This window comes from Mercenaria mercenaria, chromosome 3, assembly GCF_021730395.1.
Source record: "Mercenaria mercenaria strain notata chromosome 3, MADL_Memer_1, whole genome shotgun sequence".
Taxonomy (NCBI): domain Eukaryota; kingdom Metazoa; phylum Mollusca; class Bivalvia; order Venerida; family Veneridae; genus Mercenaria; species Mercenaria mercenaria.
Genome location: NC_069363.1, coordinates 93117835 through 93130524, shown reverse-complemented (window position 1 = coordinate 93130524; position 12690 = coordinate 93117835). Strand labels below are relative to the sequence as shown.

Sequence of the window (12690 nt, the reverse complement as noted above, 5' to 3'; positions counted from 1 at the left end):
GTACTCAGTGATAGAGAAAAGGGGTGTTTTGCGATAGTATGGGGAGTAGCTAAGTTTTCACCGGTATTTGTTCGGTAAAGACTTTGTATTAGAGACAGATCATCAGCCGCTCACTTATTTGAATAAAGCGAACTTAGAATTCCAGGCTGGGTGAGATGGGCATTGGCATTACAGCCATATAGGATCGTATTAGAGCAATTCCTGGTTTGAGAAAATGTAGGCGCAGATTATTTGAGTAGAGTGTAGACAGGTGGCTATATTATTGGTGTACAGATAGTGACAGTGTGTGTTTCTTTTGTGTTTGCTATTTTCAGTATGTCATTTGCTTTCAATTCAGAAAATTATGAATTTTCTTTTAAGGGGGGACGTGTGTCACAAATTGACATACGGGCCTTATTTTATATGTATTGTAAATGCTGGTATTGCATCATCTTTTTGTAAATTTTTGAGTTATTGAGGTAAATGTCAGATTTCACGCATGAAATTACCTCTCATGTTTTTCTGTATTTTATAACTTAAAAATTTTCCCTGTAAATTTCATTAAAATTCTGTTCAGTAATAAGAAAATTTGATATTTTATAAACTTCAGTAATTTATGTTTTTTATCCCCAAAACACTATAATGGGCCTCAAATTGTCACTTTAAATTCGCGCCAAAGTAGTTAGATTCCCCGGTATATCGTGAATCCCGTGAAAATGACAATAGTCGGAGGGCCACGGCTTAGCCCTGAATCCCATGAAATTTAGTATTTTGGGGGGACATTACCCTTTAAATAGACTGGGCTAGATTTGCCTTGCGCACAACCACCTTACGACATTATAGACAATCCTTTTTGTCTGAATTATTTTTTTGCTAGAAATTTATGCTCGATCGAGCTTCTTCCGCCAGACGATTTTACCTGGTGATGTCATAACCCGGAAGTACAATGCCCGAGGTTCACTTGTCTTCACTCGCCTGGATTTTGTATTCCCAGGCAGAGCTTTCGTCCCATGGTTGTGCCGTAAACCGCAAAGCGATGATTTTTGTTATCCTCTGAAGTCAGCTCAGGGATGCAATCACCTACCACCATAGGGAGCCAACACGGAATCAACGTATTCACGGTTTAAAGGGACTGAATTTTGAGCTACGTTTTGTTTGTGCTACTTAAAGTTCACAATTAAATTAAAGAACTGTGTCACGTCAGATTAGAATGGAATTATAAGAACTTTTGTATCTAGAGATACTGAACTTTCTTTTTTTTTCTTTCTTATAATCAGTTTTTTTTTCTTTTCATATCTATTCATTGTTAATAATCATCTTTTGTAAATAAATTTGTAAATATTGTAAAGGGTGTTGATTTGTTCTGATGGTTACTGTCGCCGGTACGGCCTTTCCTGTCACACACTGGACCACTGCGTCCGCTCATATATACCACATTTTGCAGTGAATATCACTTTTTATGGACCTGTGACCAGCTACATAAATGAGATAAGTCATAAAATAATGCACTGTTACAATATCCCTAGAAATACGTGGTAGGTTAGGGTCCTAGATCATAAACTTATTGAATAGCTTGCAGGTCAATATATTGGGAGTATTATCTGAGGTTCGAAGGACCGAGGACCAAGAGCTATTACTACTATTAACCGGTATCTCATTCAGTACTTTTTTTATTACATAACAGCAGAAATTATTTTTTCATTTTTTTGCCTTATTAGCCCAGAAAACATGTTTTGAATATAGACTGGTCAGATAACACAAACTATGCACCGGCGATTTAGATAGAGTCCAGTAATAATCTATGTTATATATGATAACCATTACTGTAGCTAAACGTTTTGTATAGTTCTCCTTCAAATTTACATTTAAGAATTTATTCTATGTAGCCCGGAGAACTTATTTTACAAAATTCAGTGGAATACTTATGACTACATGCTTTTTGATGAAGTAATGAAATATAGTTATAAGATACATACTTGCTGCTTTTTTGATATGTTTTATTAAGCGTATTCAGTGATACGGAACTACAAAATCATGAAAATTTGGTTAAAATAGTTGAAATAATGTAATAAAAGAAAATGCGTTTGTTCTACACGCAAGATCAAAATATCCATCTTTTTTCGTAAACACCTAAGGGAAGGGAGAAAATGAGTTCTTAACATAACTCGTCTCTCAATACAATGTATTAAGTTTCTTTAACAACTGAAATGGGAACAAAAAGGAGGACTCGTCATGCCACCGGTTTCTCGAGCATGTTTAAATGTATTTTGACTCACGAGTGAAACAAACAAATACCCTGTATATGTTTTAAGAAATTTAAGGACAAAAGAACTGTGAAATTAAATCTCTTTTAACATTTTACATCTAAATTTCTATCTTAGCACCTCTTCATAATGGATTATCGAATTTCAGGTTTATCCTTAATTCTGTTCCTTGAGACAAACGAGTATCTGAAAGGAATAACAACTGGATATGGAATGCGGGTAAACATACAGAAACCGAGTACATACCCGTTTCCGGCAGATGAGGGTATGTACATCCCAGCGTCTATGGAAACAGATATCGCTTTAAAGCTGGTGAGACTTTATTCTTAAACCGTTAAATTCATATATTAATACCAATGATGTCGCAATATTTTCTTGTGGTTACCAGTAATAACCTTACTCTTACCTTGTGTCCAAAATGCAAAATGGTATATTATTCTTTTTTGAACAGACTTGCAATGTACATGTTCTATAACTCTGTTTTGCATTTTTACGAAAACATAATGCCCCCTTTTCGACTCTTGAATTCATTCATTTGACAAGGATGTTGAAAAGTCGAGCGTTGCTGTGCTCCGACAGCTCTTGTTGCTGTATATAGGTGAATTACTTATTATTAGGTATTTTCAAGATACAATACGAAATGGACATGACAACATAGCAGGTAGGTTAGATAATATAGAACGTAAGGATATGAAATACGTTGAAGTAACCAGAGCGCATTAACGCCTTTTTGACAAGATGAAACAGACATTTTAAAGATAATAGCTTTAAATATAATAACCTGTGACACATCTGACAACTATGGCGTTCCATAGTATTCCTAGAAAACTATAGTCTCAAGTAACATTGGTAACTTTTAGGTGAATATAACACGGCTTGGTGGTAACTATGGAGACTGCAATGACGGAGTTGAATTTAGGAAGCTATATAATACGACATATACACGAAGGGTAATCATTTATATCTATTTTTGATTTAAACATATTTATTCCCAACAATATACATAATTATATTTATATACTAACATGACAAATACAGTTGATGGAAAGGATTAGAACGAAAGAAAAGTCTTATAGAGTTCTTCCCCTAGATCTCCCTATCTATTTTTGACAAACAAGTCCCTCACGTCTTACAATAATCATATACCTCTTTTTTAAAGCAGTATAGGCTGTCAGAAATCGAAACATTCATACGTAATATTTATTTCACTTCATCCGCCTGTCTGTTTGCCCAGTCACTAGTTTTAAAAGTGGATTCATATTTTCTTGACCATTTTAACTTTTCCTCTGTTATATATGGCACATTCCAAAACAAACATCTAAAAAATCCAAAATCGGTAAACTTTGAAGAATTTCAAGTTACATCGAAAGCATTTAGGGAAGGCACGTCAAGAACGTCGAGAAAGCAATATGACGTCGTCGTGCATAGCGTGTATATATTTCAGGTCATTTATACGACAATGCATAACTTCACCTTTTACATTTTTGATTGTTTAGCAACAGTTTCAAAACGTTTTGCTAAAAAATAACTTAACCTTACATTTTTTGGTTTCAGTTTACGGTTTTGGTTACGGTTTTTAGCTCACCTGAGCACACAGTGCTCATGATGAGCTACTGTCACCACTCTGTGTCCGTCGTGCGTGCGTCTGTTCGTACATCCGTCCGTCGTCAACAATTTCTTTAAACGACATCTTCCCCAAAAGCATTGACTGGGTTTTGTTAAAACTTTGCCGGGATATTCCTTGGGAGGTCCTCTACTAAATTTATCTAAACTGTTCCGCTTGGTTGCACATAGGAATCGCCAGAGCTGAAAATAAAAAATCTTCAAATGACATTGCCTCCCAAACCGTTCGTCCGATTTTGAAATAGTTTCAGACAAATGGCCGTATGTAACCGTCTACCAAGATTGTCCAAATTGTTTTGATTTTTGATTCATCAAAAAACATGGCCACTAGGTCACATGGCAACTTTTCCCTCTATGTATATGTGGAAACTTTAACAATCTTCTTGTGCGCAACTGCTGACCCCATTTTAAAATAATTTTACACAAATTGTCCTTGTGTGACTCTCTACAAAGATATTTCAAATTATTCCGATTCATTTAAAAACATGACCGTCATAGGTTATGGCACCTTTTTCCTATATGTATACAGAGGAAACTTTAAAAATATTCTTGTGTGGAACTGCTGCCTGGATTTTAAGATAATTTCACACAAATGGTCCTTGTTTGACCTTCTATCAAGATTGTTCAAATTATTTTGATTTGTCAAACGACATGGCCACCAGAAAGCGTGGCCACTTTTCAGTATATGTATACAGTAGAAACTTAAATTTTTTTTATTGTATGAAGCTGCTGGTATGTCATTGTGTGACCTTCTTCAAAGATTGTTCAAAATATTGGGATTCGTTAAAAACATGGCCGCCAGAAAACCTGGTCACTTTTCTTTACATGTATATTGTGGAAACTTAAAAAAATATTGTATGAAACTGGTGGCCCGATTTTAAGATAATTTCACACAAATGGCCCTTGCGTGACCTTCTACCAAGATTGTTCAAATTATTTTGATTTGTCATAAAGCATGGCCGCCAGGGGGCTTGTTACGTTTTCCCTTTAATGTATATATTGGAAAATTAAAAAATGTTCTTGTCAGAAACAGCAAGCCCTATTTTAAAACAATTTTACACGGAATGTTTCTTGGATATTTGGCATGTCATATCAGGGTTTGACTGTCTACCGTCATTGTTCAAATTATTGCCCTAGTTCAAAAATGGCCAATCCCATGTGTATGTCCCATGTATATACTATAGGCCTATTTAAAAGAAACTTTGAATATCGTCTTGTATAAATCCATAGTAGCTAGAGTCTTGATATTTATATAAACCCAAATCTTTACTTGTACCATTACGTTATTCAAACACACTTGAAGCCTTCTATACAGGTGAGCGCTTTAGGATCAATGACCCTCTTGTTTTATCTATTATCCTCTTTTTCTAATGTGCATATGTGCCTGAAATTTCAGTTGTCGCGACAACATAGTTAGCATTCACTTATATTATATGGTAGAATTTGATTTGTCTCAGATAAATGAATAACAGTATGTTGCTTTCTAGTTTCTGCATGAACACAAGAAAAGCTATGATTTTCCGGCATTTTAAACTGTTAATCATGCAATATTTGATATCGTGTCACTGATGCAGGCTTTCTTATGGAATGGTCCAATTATAATATATAAATATTTCAATGGTTGAAGGTGCGGATTGAAGTATCTGGTTCGATGGTAACTGTTTAGTGGGCTGAGTTACCACAAAAAGCACTTACCCGAGGTCTAAATGTTTCTGCCCGCACGTTCTACCTTTCTTGCTTACCTTACTGTATTTTTCAAACAATAGAATAAATAGATTAAAGCAAATGTAAGAAATATTTTATTATAGTGTTTTTCGAGTTTTTCCAGCACCAGCAAAAACACGGGAAAACCCCTGTCTGGCATGCAAGAAACAGTTTGTTGACACTTGAAAAGGTTGAGGCATTCAACTCCTTTTGAGACAATGCGAATGATTCAAATGGCGGAGAATACACAAAACCTCAAATAATCAGACTGGATGGCATCCCTAACCCTGCTAAATTTCCATAACGAATTTGTCCATCTTTCAATTTGGACAGTATCATTAACTATTAAAAGGGATGCTTACCAAAAAAAGAAACTGACTGAATGGCGAACATAGCAGATCTTGATCAGACTGCACGGATGTGCGAGCTGATCATGATCTACACTGGTAGCAAAGGCAGAATCAATCGTGTCCAGCATGATAAGGGTTAAGCGGCAGTGGGAAAAAATCCAAGAAGGGTTATGATAACGGCATAAGACAAACATAAGCTACTTTCGAGTTGTCTTAGTAAATGGGTAATAGGACAAGCTGTATTCCTATACACAGCAGGGTTCGAGCCTTTAGACTTTGATAGTTTTATTCAAATACAACTGATCATTAATACCATATTTTTATTTCTACAGGCGTGCCAGTCATTTTGTCAGATGTCTACAGTATTCAAGGATTGTTCCTGTTTTGACGTCTACTGGGAAGAATTTGCATTCTCTGAGAACAAAAACCTGAAGCCATGTAGAAGCAAAACCGGTACTATTATGTTATTAAGGTGTAGGAGTATATCTTCAAAACTCAGAAATATTTGATAAACAAAAACATCTTAACTAACAATCTACCTGTCCATTATATGTTTTACCGTGCTGTCTCGTACGACTGGATACTTAAGATATTCTCAAAAAGTTGTCCCCCTTTAAAAATGAATGTCATTTGTAAAGCAAAAAAAACAAACAACAACAACAAAAAAAACAACAACAACAAACAAACAAATAAACAAACAACCCCCACCCCCTCAAAACATTGAAAAACTATGTTCCAGTTCAGTGAAATTTCAGCACTGGGACATTAATGCAAATGCACCAAAATGACTGTTCTTTGAAAATTGTGAGTTTTTAAAGGGGCTAGCTGTCTGTAAGTTTGGCCCCTTTATGCAGTCCTTTTCCAGAGTTCAATGTATAGATTAATAAACTGACAATTGTTTGACAGTTTTCATGTAAAACAACCTTTTTTCTATGATTTGGTGTTGTTAAGTTTTTTTCCTCAAAATATGGGACTAACCGTAAAACCCTCAAACGATGTAAGCTGACGCGGTAATATCATATCGCACATTTAAAACTACCAGCAAGCACTTTGTTACTATAATTAAAACCTTAAACAAATTTTAAAAAAAGCTAAAGTGGTCGCGTCAGTAAATTCGTTCTATGAAAGCTACAAAACAATGTAAAATCTGAAGGCAAATCGGTAGGAATATCTATTCTAGCATAAAACTGCTGTTCTTGTCACTTTTCAGGAGAGAAAACGTGCGTTTACAGAGAGAATCTCGCGTTCACGTACTGTTAAACACCTTTTTAGCTCCACTATTCGTAGAATAGGGATGCTATTCTACTCGCCCCGGTGTCGCCGTCGGCGTAAGCTTTCTTGGTTAAAGTTTTTCGGCAAGAGACAAGCATATTAGAATTTTTACGCGTTTGTGCTAGAATAGCGTTAAAGCATGTTCTTTTGGTGTTAAAACATCTGCAGACTCCCTCGGAAGACGTTGGTACCTTCGTCCCCTCCCCTCCCCCCCCCCCCTTCCCAAAAAATGCGTTATCCCCCCAAAAAGGTGAAAATTGAAGTTCGTTGCGTTTTCGGTAACGTAAAAGTGACCCTTAACATTTCATTTTCTAACTTAAGGGGACGCATATTGCTACATTCACAGTTCATACAGAAATGCGGAAGGGTGCATATTCAAGAAATCGATGGTGGGAAAATAAAAAAACATTTCCTAAACTGATATATTACTGATGGACACCTTTATTTCAGTATTTTGTGGATAAGGATGTGGTATATGAATGTAATAGGAAAACAGAGGTCTTTGTGAAATTTCATTCAACACAAAAATAAAGCTTTGTATAAGGAAAAAACAGGTTTTTTACAATAACAGTGTTCCAAATAATGTTGAAGGGATGAGATTTCTTTCTAACACACCAGGTTTGCTTTAACATGTAAAAATTTAACGCCACGTCATTTCAGTCGGGATGGACGCCCATATTTCTCATTGATAAAAAGTAAACAAAAAAGTCAGGTGGGATTAGCATTTCAAGGGCATAACATGACATTCTACACAACGAATACCTTAGAACAGATATGGGAAGAAGCTACACGGTCAGGGGGGTTTAAATGCATAATGGGGGATCACTTTAATCTCATCTTGAAAAGGTTTGGGTTTAAATTTTTGTTTATTTACATGGTTTTTAATTTTCCACGACTTCTCGGGGATTCACTGCAAATGTTTACTGCGCCGGACGAAAAGGGAACTCTAATAAACAACGGGAGACACTTAGGTGTCAGCACGTTACGATTTTAAAAAAACATGTCGATGATTATATTTCTTATCAAATAATGAATCCTATTCAGATTTCGTCTTTAAAATTAGAAAATTATTAATTTCTGGGACATTTGTCAATAAATATTACTTACACTGGACTACTTTGCGCATCAAACTGGTTTCCGCTTCGTTGTGAGGCACTTCCGTTATACTTTTGACAACAATAAAAAAACACAAAATGAATCATAAAGTCACTTATAAAACCCACATGTTCGTACGTATGAGATAAAGTTTATCTTGAACTGCATAATCCATTAATTAAGTTTAGTGATATTGCATTTACAACTTATTTGACCCATTTTTTACGTGAATGACAGCATTCTCGTGCAGCTCGTGCAAACGAGTTATGAAAAGTATGGTGGAGAATTTAAGGACAAATTATAAATGACATTAAAATGAGGATAACTGTTATTCGTCAGTTTTGATCATTGACATGCTGCTGTGTATTAGTAACTTTTGTGAACAAGATTAGAAAGTTACTTTTTCAATATCAAAATTGATTGGACCTCTCAACCAATTTCATACCTTATTTAGGGATTTTTAAGACAATACCCTTTCAAAAGTTTGTTGAATGTGTTTTGATATTTAAGTGCATTGTTAGTTCATGAATACCAAGTTAAAAATTAATAATGGCAACATTTCTAGGCCTTATTGTAAGTCACTAGACTTCTGTAACGATAAATGTTTAAAGTATTAAGGGGATATACTCTTTTAGTTTTGGAAAGTGGCATTTCCCTTGACCACCCTATTTTTCTTATGCACTATTGTAAACAAACTAAAAATGTGTTTTAGCTTACATATGCGAAATGAAAAGCAAGACAGTTACCAATTCGCATTCTTTCTTTAAATTTGAATCTGTAGGACTTGATAAAGGTTTGGACAAGGTGAATCACTATTATTTTCGCACCCAAAAAATTTAATTTTTGACTTTGAATGTACACAATAAGGCTTTTGTAATTCAACAATAAACTTCTTGTTTCAGTTTTCTCTTTTTATTTAGTGGCAATCCTTTGTGTACTTATAACAGTGGAAACAGTATCCATTTCATGTACCAAAAACCTTGTACTTTTTGCATGTAAATTTATCATACCCCCAAACCCCTTTTTCTAATTACAAGTATGCGCCCAAAAGTATAATTATTCATTTTCAACCATTGAACTGGTGCAACAGCCATTTCGGGATAAAACCAAGTATCTAAGCTAGAATAAGTAAAATAGTTGGATCCTTGATAAGTTGTCAATTTTAGAAATCTCAGTGTATATTTGTGACTTTTGGAAAATGGATTATATTCTAAAAATAAGTAAACTTTTAAAATGTTATTGATTTTGCTGCGCTGAAGTTCAGATATTGGCAAAGTAACAAATGGCTGGTTAACTCTTTTGTTAAAAATATATTAACAGATGTAAAAAGCAGCAAATAGCTGTATATTTTAGATAAGCAAATTTAAATTCAAACATTTTTGTGCGATTGTATATTGTATTTCACTTGATTTTTATGTTTTAGAAATAACATGTCTTCTGGACATAGAACGGAAGTATTATGCAGGAAACCTCACGTGCAGCTGTGTAAACCCGTGCAGGTTTGTTGCTTTCTGTTGCTAGTATATTATTTGTTGATAATGTGTATTTCGCAGTATGGCATATTCTCATTTTAGATCGGCTGTACTTGGAACATAACACTAGTAATAGGAAAAATATTGCGAAGGATATTCTTCTTGAGACAGCATCATTTGTTTACTCGCTATTGTTTATAGTTTAGGCTTCTTCAATGTTTGCACCTTAGATTTTTATGTTCTAATACAAGCTCGAAAAAATAATTGTACACCTGTTATATCGATAAGGAACAAACATTTTTGTTTTTCTATATATACTTCGCAAAAGAACTCATTCGGCATTTGTTATTTGGCCCATATCTTAAAAATCCTGAAAGTAGGGCCCATTTTTTCAAAATTTAGTCCGGAACAAAATACTGTTAGTTACGTCTTAAAAAGTCTTCCACTTTTTATGTATATTTTGTGACCTTTTGAAAAATTGCATGTGGTAGAAAAATAGATAAAATAATATGTTTGAGTAATTCGATATTTTTGAAATTGTGGTATTTAGAAGTCACATTTTCAATCCGTTTTAAAAGTATGAACAATTTCGAAAAGGAAATTTCAGTAATTTTGTAAAATATATGTAAAACATAAATGGCGGGTAGATGTTTTGTTTAGTATATCAAATGAACATATATAAACACGCATATGTGTGATTTTCTTTTCAATTTTTACAGTGAGGCCAGTTACAGAAAGGTCAGCAGTCAAAGGCAATGGCCGTCAAACGAATATGCTGTAAGTGAATTACATCACGGAATTTCTTCATTTATTTTGAAAGAAATGTGAGAAAGTTGCCAGTTACTTGCGGAGAAAAAGTCTGTACTGGTATAGAATTCCGGCTCTGTTACAAACGGCTTTAAACCAAGTCAAAACCAGTATGTTAACTTGATCATTGAGTTCACATGAGTCCGTGTTGAATATCAAACGCAAGAAACTTAAATAAGAATTTTGATATTTCAAGATTTATGTTCTTTTAACCCTTACCCCGCTAATTTTCTGTAATAAACTTGTTCATCTTCCAATTTGGACAGTACTGTTAAAAGGGGTGCTTAATAAAGCTGAATAGCGAACAGTGCAGATCATGATCAGAATCCACAGATGAAAAACGGGCAAAACTAATCATGTCCAGTATGGTAAGGGTTAATTTTAAGATTTGAAAACCGCATGATTCAATTACTTGTAGGTAGCATTCATAAAGTAAGACGAGACAGTCGCATAGTTTGTGAAGTGTGTAAAAACCTCATTGACTTAAAGGCACGTGATGCAAGTAGAATAATCATTGTTTGGCTGTATATTTTTGCCATGTCCTGATAATTTATTGTTCCTTCTGAGCACTTAGACTTGACTGAGCATCTGCATGGCCTCGAAGCTGTTGTCATTACAAGCTGGCCAGTCAAACTCCGTGACCTTAGAAAATACCATATGACTTTAAAATTATTCTTTTCTAATTGAGGCGACTCTCTGGCTGAACGCGCTCCACGGATTTCATACTACTAAACACGAGGATGGAAAAGTGGCCCTACTGAAACATGCCAAACATCTTATTTGTCACAAAGGTTAACATACGCCGTTACCTTCGAATGCATGGTCAATATGTGAAAACAAACCCCATTGCGGCCCTCTCATTATGTGCATTCAGTCTTGGGGTTCCACACACTGGTGACCAATATTTAAAACAGACATTGCGATCAAAATTTTACATTTCATCTGATCAATATATATTTATATAGATGTGCCCTTGAAGGAACTTTCGCTATGCTTTAACTTTATACATTTTTTGTATTTATCTGGTCGGAATACACGCGAGGAATAATTCCGTGATATTGCTATCACAAATTATCTAAAGTTTTCTTCTATTTCTTACAGAGAGTGTTACTAGAGTGGGTATGTGACCGGGACATAAAAACTTGCGAAATACTTAGGAATGACCTTGACAAGCTCTGGGCAGTCAAGTAAGTGGTTACATGTTGCGCCTCGTTATGATTTGTATCCATTCAAGGACAGATAACTCTATGCTTCTACTGCATTCGTATCATTTCGCGATTGTTTTTTACTAGTTAAACTATTCAGCATTTCATTTGTATTTATATATTTCCAAAAACTGACATTTATAAAAAAGATTCTATTGATTTATAACAGTATCTATGATACAATTGTTGGATGTTATTAGCTGGATATAACTTAAGTAAAGCATGAATTTTCGTTACTTGTTAAACGGTGTTTTTACCTCTTCATATTGTCTGTTTCAGCAACAACTTCTTGAAGCTGAACATATATTTTGAAGATCTTAACTTCGAAAATATCACAGAGACAGCAGAGATTGAGGTAAGTTTGACTTAACGGATGAAAAACTATCTTTTAGCGTTGAGATATAAAGGAAGGTAAACAACGATTTAGCAGAAAAAGCAGATGGCGATTTTGTTAGCAGTGCAATCCCTGTACATTAAGGTTAAAAGTCAGTAATTCAAATCCTTCTGTGTTTCATATAAAAAACGACAACTTCAGATCGTCTTTACGTTATCTTTAGAGAACATCACTTTTTCCTACACCTATTTTTCATGAAAGTTCTATCACAAACTAACGAAAAAAAATGAAAAGAAATTAGGGGGTTATGTAGTTTATAGTGAAATGCCAGTCAGTTGTGGTCTGCTACCCCAAAAAATGGCGCATTTGCTCTCGTCCCCGCAATAAAACCTACTACGGTTTTCGATCTGCAAAACATGCCAGGTGGGGTTATGAACAGAAAACCGTCTCATTTCATGCAGAATGTATTCTAGTAGTGAAAAATGGTGATTTTAAAACACTCGTTCTACACGAATTTGCGCGAAAATGGGAAATTAGGTCTATTTTTTATGGACTTCTTTCGACTACACACACGGAAGCACATTT

At 34.8% G+C, this 12690-nt stretch overlaps 1 protein-coding gene across 2 annotated transcripts; it reads left to right on the top strand.

Annotated features, from left to right (window-relative positions):
• Positions 1–1028: 1028 nt before the first annotated feature.
• Positions 1029–12156, top strand: LOC128555785 (amiloride-sensitive sodium channel subunit alpha-like). 2 transcript variants are annotated; one of them, XM_053539329.1, is made up of 8 exons: positions 1030–1628; positions 2392–2555; positions 3104–3193; positions 6253–6373; positions 9711–9786; positions 10479–10536; positions 11668–11753; positions 12051–12156. In XM_053539329.1, the coding sequence occupies exons 2-8, from the start codon at positions 2457–2459 to the stop codon at positions 12139–12141; spliced, it is 621 nt and encodes a 206-aa protein (XP_053395304.1). In that variant the 5' UTR covers positions 1030–1628; positions 2392–2456; the 3' UTR covers positions 12142–12156. The 2 variants fall into 2 exon arrangements, with proteins under 2 accessions (XP_053395303.1, XP_053395304.1); XM_053539328.1 differs by having other exon boundaries at positions 1029–2555.
• Positions 12157–12690: the final 534 nt, after the last annotated feature.

Coding starts and splice junctions, on each gene's coding strand:
- LOC128555785 (XM_053539328.1), top strand. CDS start 2,373: ATGGATTATCGAATTTCAGGTTTATCCTTAATTCTGTTCCTTGAGACA. Junction 6,374..9,710: donor GCCATGTAGAAGCAAAACCG/GTACTATTATGT, acceptor TTTATGTTTTAG/AAATAACATGTCTTCTGGAC. Junction 11,754..12,050: donor GACAAGCTCTGGGCAGTCAA/GTAAGTGGTTAC, acceptor TGTCTGTTTCAG/CAACAACTTCTTGAAGCTGA.